At 33.6% G+C, this 6,447-nt stretch overlaps 1 protein-coding gene across 1 annotated transcript; it reads right to left on the bottom strand.

Annotated features, from left to right (window-relative positions):
• Positions 1–315: 315 nt before the first annotated feature.
• Positions 316–1,701, bottom strand: LOC127788308 (vinorine synthase-like). Its single transcript, XM_052316442.1, has one exon. It carries the CDS (start codon positions 1,665–1,667, stop codon positions 390–392), a length of 1,278 nt encoding a protein of 425 aa, XP_052172402.1. The 5' UTR covers positions 1,668–1,701; the 3' UTR covers positions 316–389.
• Between the last annotated feature and the right edge of the window lie 4,746 nt (positions 1,702–6,447).

The raw sequence follows: 6,447 nt of genomic DNA, 5'->3' as shown, positions 1-6,447 counted from the left end.
ATAATAAAAAAAGATCTTATATAGAATAATATACAATTATCATAAAAAATTTCAGAGGATAATCATCAAGAAGACAAGATCTCTAATATTTGAAGATGAACATTAACAAAAAAAAAACTAGCAAATAGGCAAATCATCAAATCATTATCTCTCGTCAGCATTAGATGGTACATTGCTCAAGGAGTTGATGCATGAGTCTATAATCTTTAAATATTAAGGTCGAAAACTGTTATTTCTTTATTTATGTATATATTTTCCATATCTTTAATTCGATAATTTTTTGATGTAGAGCCGAATTAAATTTATTTACCATAAGATGAATAAGATTACAAAAATTATTTGCTTACATAACATCATATTATTTACCATAGTTTAAATTAATCTTCACATTAACAAGTGGGATTAGGTTTGGCGCAGGCAAATGCTAGCAGCTCCGGATCACACTCGAACAGAGCCATCTCCTGAGGAACCAAGCTCACCCTGGCTTCAATGGCGTCGCCGTCTCTTGTATCCATCAACACAATCGCATTCGCCGCCGTAAACACGCCAACTTGTGCCCAGCTCGGCTTCCCCCACCCGAAATCTCCGGCGCCGTACACCGGCAGCCCACACCAACACCCATAAACGTATGTATCGCCATCGCCGTTCTTCACCTTCTGCAGCATCTCTAGCTTCATGGCCCGATCGCCACAGGTCGATTCTTCAATCCCTTTACTCAAACAACGCACCAAGCTACGCAACTGATTGGTTTCCTCGGCATCGGCCAGAGCCAGCAGCAGCCCGAGCACATTCCCGAAAGAGTATTGCGACAGCGGCGGCACAAGCCTTGGCCGGATGTTCACCGCCCCGATCAACGCCGATGGCCGCGGCAGTGGCTTCCGCCGCCGCGATCTCGCTGCAGTCAGGGCGCATTTCCAAAGAAGAGCCGTGACGGACTGGACCCGCGTGCCGGCGGCTTTAGCCTTGAGGGCTGCGATTTTTGAAGCCTCGAACACGAACCTCTTAACAGTAAACTTTTCTTCCGGTTGCTTGAACTTGACGACTTCGCTCAGGGTGGCTGGCGGTTGATCTCTCGGCGGGAAGCGGGAGGAGGCAGCCGTGAAATTAGGAACCGCCGTGTCGGGAAATCCCAGAGCAGTACTGGCCCAGGCATTGATGAACGCACAGAGACTGGTTCCATCGGCGATTTTGTGCCAAGTTAGAACACCCAGAGCCATTCCACCGCCGGCAAAGAAGTTAGCTTGAACAAGTAGCAGAGGCGCGCCGCCCAGCTCCGACGTGGGTTCCTCCGGAATCAAACGCTTTACCGTCTCGTGCTCCGGGTTGGAGAGAACGTCCCGGACACGGCAGCTCACTCGAGCTTCCAAATAACGGACCCCCTCGTCGTTACAGTCGACGGAGCGGTGGTCTTTGATTCTTCCAGCCACCGGGTAGAAGCGAGTCAGGGTTTCAGACAGAGATTCCTTTAGCCGGTTGGATCTTCCGGCGACGTCGATGTAATCGGGCTCGGCGGCGTAGAAAAGGATGAAAGCGAAGTAAACAGGCGGAGCGTTCTGATCGAGAAGGGAGAGCTTCAGGTTTTGAAGGCGAGGGGGCGTCCGAGAAGATGGTCTCACGGTCTCTGCGGCAATGATCTCCATCTTCATCGTCACCGTTGTTCCCGCCATTTTAGCTATGAGAACCTTCGCCACCGTTGAAGAATATATATATATATAGAAAGAGAGATATACCAAAAAATTTAAAAATTCAAGGGCAAGCATATGTGTTTGCTCATATGTCAACGTTATATTACATAAGACTATCATAAAATATGAATTATTCAAAGTCTATGTCACATCATCTTATAATATGATATAATATATGATACATCAGATGAATATTTAAAGTTTATGAGACCGTCACGTTGTATTATATCGTAACAACATATCGAAATCAAGATGTGGACATTATATTATTTTTTTTTTAATTTGGTGATTAATTAAAGCTCCATTATTGGCAATATACCATATTAAATACAACCGGTGTTATCTCTAAAAATCCAATTGAAAATCTATGATGCGGAGATACGTTTTGGAGTATCGTTTCGATGTTTATAAAATATTTCTTGTGTTAAAAATTCGAGAAATACAAAAAAATAGTTTTGAATTATTTTTATAATTTTAAAAATATTTTGAAACTAAAAAATGCATTTCCATTCACAGAGAGATTTGAAACAAAATTTTACTTTTTTTCATCTTTAACTCAAAATTTTTAAACCTAAATCTAATCTATTCTTCTTTCTTCGTATTCTTTGATGAATATGCTAATAAGATTATAGAGAAAGAGAATGACGAAGAGAATGAACTTTTATAAATTATATTATGATTTATTGTTTGTTTTTAAATAGTAAGTCATAGTTAATGGAAGATAGAATTTATGTTTATATTTGTTTGAATGTATTATGAAATTTATATTTATTTTTAAATTAAATAATTATTTTTTATATATTTACAAAAATACTTTTATATTTTTTATTTAATCATTTCTTTTGGGTTCTCATTTTCTACTTTTTTGAAAAATGCAATTTTTTTGTTTCTATTTCGTATCATATCCATTTTTTATTTTCATTTTTATTTTCATATAATCTAGTTGAAAATGCTTTTAATTATAATCAACCAAAATTGAACCAACACCAAATAAACTCAAAATCAAAACCAATTTAATAGATTTGTCTATATATATATATATATTATATTATAGATGTAATATAATGATTTTAAAATAATGTAAAATATTGTCTTATTTTACAATATTTATATGTGTATATATGTATCTATAAAAATCTAGTGTTAAATTTGGTCAATTTTTGTTCCTACTAACCCCCTTGACTTGGCGTTTCTAATAGTAGAGTCTGATTGTGTGAATTTTTGACTGATGGTGGTCGTCTACGATAGAGAAAATGCAGGATAATAGAGAGAATAGAAGAAGAAAAGAGAAAAAAAAAGGAAAAAAAATATTCTTAAAATTTGAAAATAAAATTATATATTTATTTAAATTTTAAAAAATATAATACATCTATATTATAATTAAAAATATAGAATAACATATAGTATATTATTAAGTGTATTACACATATTATGTATAATAATATTTAATATAAATTATCACTCAGATGTCAGCAATTCATTAATCAAATTTAATGTTTTATTTTAATAGTTAAATTCATTAAAAAAAGTTAATTTTATTATTTAATAATTAAATTTATTGAATAAAATATTATCAAATATTTTTTTTTCTCAAAATTCTAAAGTAAACGTGTTTTATAGTTTTCTGTTTTAAGAAATATTTTTTTAAAATGAAAAAAAGAACACATTTTGAATTTTCTAAAAATAAACTATTAAAATAAAAAAATAAAAAAAATTAACTCAAAACTAAAAATTAAAAACATAAAAAAAAATGTAGTCTAAATTTTTCTTTAGTTAGGGTTTAAGGTCTTGGATACATGACATTACGATAAATAAAGTATTGCCTTTGCATTGTACCAATTTGATATCTCTAATGTTATATTAATAGTAGGATAATTATAAAAAATTAAGAAAATAAATTGAACTTTACTTGAGTTTATATTTTAGAATTAACTTTAACTTTTTTAATAGTAACTTTTTACTTTTATTTAGTTTTAATTGTAGACCGTCTTGTTCGACCTACTACATGTCATTTAAAATATAACGTGGCTAAATGTATAATAACGAATAAGCTGGATGAGAAGGCAACAACAATTATTATGGGTTTGTGGAATATAATGATACTATAAACCCTGATGGTGAATTGAATGTTTAATATTTTTTAAAAGTTTATGAAGATTTGCAAGAGAGATATGAAAGTAATAAGATAAAAAAAATAAGATATAAATCAAAGTATGCAAATGACAAAAGAATTTAGAGTGGTTCGATTCAATTTAGCCTATATCCATTACTTTAGCTCCTATTAGAGATTTTCAATTCCACTATACAATCTTAGGTTGCAAACCACAACTTTTTACACCAACTACCTCTCCAGTTAGTTTTTTTAGTACAACTGGCTAGGAAATATATAATATAAGAGATTTAAATTTCATACCACTATCTGTAAAATCTATCTAAAATAAGACTTGAATAAATTTTTACAGTAAATAAAAACGAGCTTGATGAAAAAATGAGAGTGAAAAACAATGAAGCATAAGAAGGTAGAGAGTATATAAACTTGAAAACTTGAAAGCCCAATTGCCCAATTTTCTTGAACTTTAAATGGTATCTTATTTATAACTTTTATGGCCCCTCTCAATAAGTATAGCTGTTGGAGCCAAAGGATTGGGAAATCTAATATGCAGAAATCAAGTATAATTAACTATTAGAATTTTTGTGACAAAACTACTGGACTTATTTGAATAATCAGTCAACTATTTTTCAAATAACTAAATAAGTCAATCGACTATTCATAAATGTCGATTGATAGTTTTTAGAACTTTCAGCTATAAATGATGTAGAAATAGTCGATAACAAGCGATCGAGAGCATGCAAAACAGGTGGTCGACAGTTTATAAGTATCAATCAATAGTTTTTACTCTAAACATTATATAAAAGTAAAAAATAAAATAAAAAATAATGGACAATCTTGAATATATGATCGACAGTTTTGATAGGATAATTAGTGCAACAAATTATACCCTTTTAGACTAAGCTTTTTTTTATGTTATATGTTATTTTGTATTTGATATGGTTTTGATGATAAAAAAAAAATTTATTTTGATGTTGAAAAATAAATATTAATTTTATATTGAAATTTGGTTGGTGCATTAATTTTTTTATTTTTAAGCACCAATCATATCCTATGCAAAAACTCTTGTGTTCTATATTCTTAATGGCATTTGGAAAATCAAGATTTTATGTTAAAAGATTGTTTAAGTATGTTGCATCAAAAAGGATTTTGAAGCTGGTGAAATTGGAGCAAAATTTTCAAAAAATAAATAAATAAATAAATAAAAGACAAGCTATCGACCATTTTTGGTAACCAATCAACTGTTTTTGTCTTGTTGTCAATTGACTTTTCAAGCCCATCAACCGATTTAAATATACCTCTTGCTCATGTGCAATCAACCATTATTGCATCAAAACTGGTCGACTATTTTGGACCTAATCGACCTTTTTTAGGCTTTCTGTCAATTGCTTATTTTGTTTTTGACCTAACCGGTCGACCGTTTTTGTTGCAGGTCACTCTGACGGCTAGTTTTGTAGGCTTCAATAGTTATAAACGGCTAGTTAGTTTCCAAACTTTTGGAATGCCTATAAATACAACTTATGAATGCTCTTGGGGTAAATCACATCAAAAATCACTCAACTTTGGTGCCTTTTTTATTTTGGTCACTTAACTTCAATTCTCTGCTCTATGATCACTGAAGTTTGAAATATTTTGCAATGTGATCACATTTAAGATTTTTCGATGAGCCCTCGCTAGAGTGAATGACATGGCGCTGATGTGGCAAAGAATCAAAGTTACATGTTGATTGTGCAATAACTGCCAATCAAAACCTGCCACGCATCACAACCCAAACCCCCATAAAATCTTTTCTTTTTCCCTTATCTCTCTTTCTCCTTGTTTTGGTTGGCACTTGTACCTTCCTTTTGGTTGTTGTTCCCCATTATTGCAGTCGCCTTCGACACAACCACAACCACCTTCATTGCCATCCGTTGTCGTTGCCTCTACCGTCATCAACGCTTCTAGTCACCGTTTACCTCTGTTGCAGTAACCGTTGATGCCTCTATCTTTGTTTGCTGTCATTGTAGCCACTGTCGCTATCGCCAACAACGCTTTTATTTGCCATTGTTGCAGCCGGTGACGAAGCCTTCATTGTCGTTCGCTTGTGCATCTGCCACCACTTCCATCATCGTTCACTACTGCTGCCACCATCAATGATATTTTTTTGATATTTTTACTTTTTACTTTTTACTTTTTGATATTTTTTTGGTACATTTTTTAGCCAAAAATATAAGGAAATAATTAGTAACAAGTTACTCTTAATTTTTCGAATAATTTTTTTTTTAAAAAATAAAAAGTACAATACATTAATGCCCAATGATGAAGTGTCAGTGGTGGCAAAACAACGAGTGACTGGAGGCGATGGCGATGTAGTGGGTGGCGAAGCAGTCGGAGGTGAACACAAATAAAAGCATTGATTGCGTTGGTGTCGGTGCAGGTGAACGATGATAGAGACGTTGGCAGCGGCGTAGACGAACGGTGATAGAGGCTTCAACGCCAGCTGGAATAGTGGTGAATAGAAGCATTGATGACGACGATGGTAGCGACTATAATGTCAACAAACGACGATGGAGGTGTTGACTACGGCTACAACAGAGGCGAACGAAAACCAGAAGTGTGTTAGGTATAAGCCCTAAAGACCGATTCTAGTGACACAAAGAGATTCGATCTTGT

Source organism: Diospyros lotus, chromosome 13 (genome assembly GCF_014633365.1).
Source record: "Diospyros lotus cultivar Yz01 chromosome 13, ASM1463336v1, whole genome shotgun sequence".
NCBI lineage: Eukaryota > Viridiplantae > Streptophyta > Magnoliopsida > Ericales > Ebenaceae > Diospyros > Diospyros lotus.
Note: the sequence above shows the minus strand (reverse complement) of the source record. Positions and strands in the feature narration are given on the sequence as shown.

Coding starts and splice junctions, on each gene's coding strand:
- LOC127788308 (XM_052316442.1), bottom strand. CDS start 1,667: ATGGCGGGAACAACGGTGACGATGAAGATGGAGATCATTGCCGCAGAG.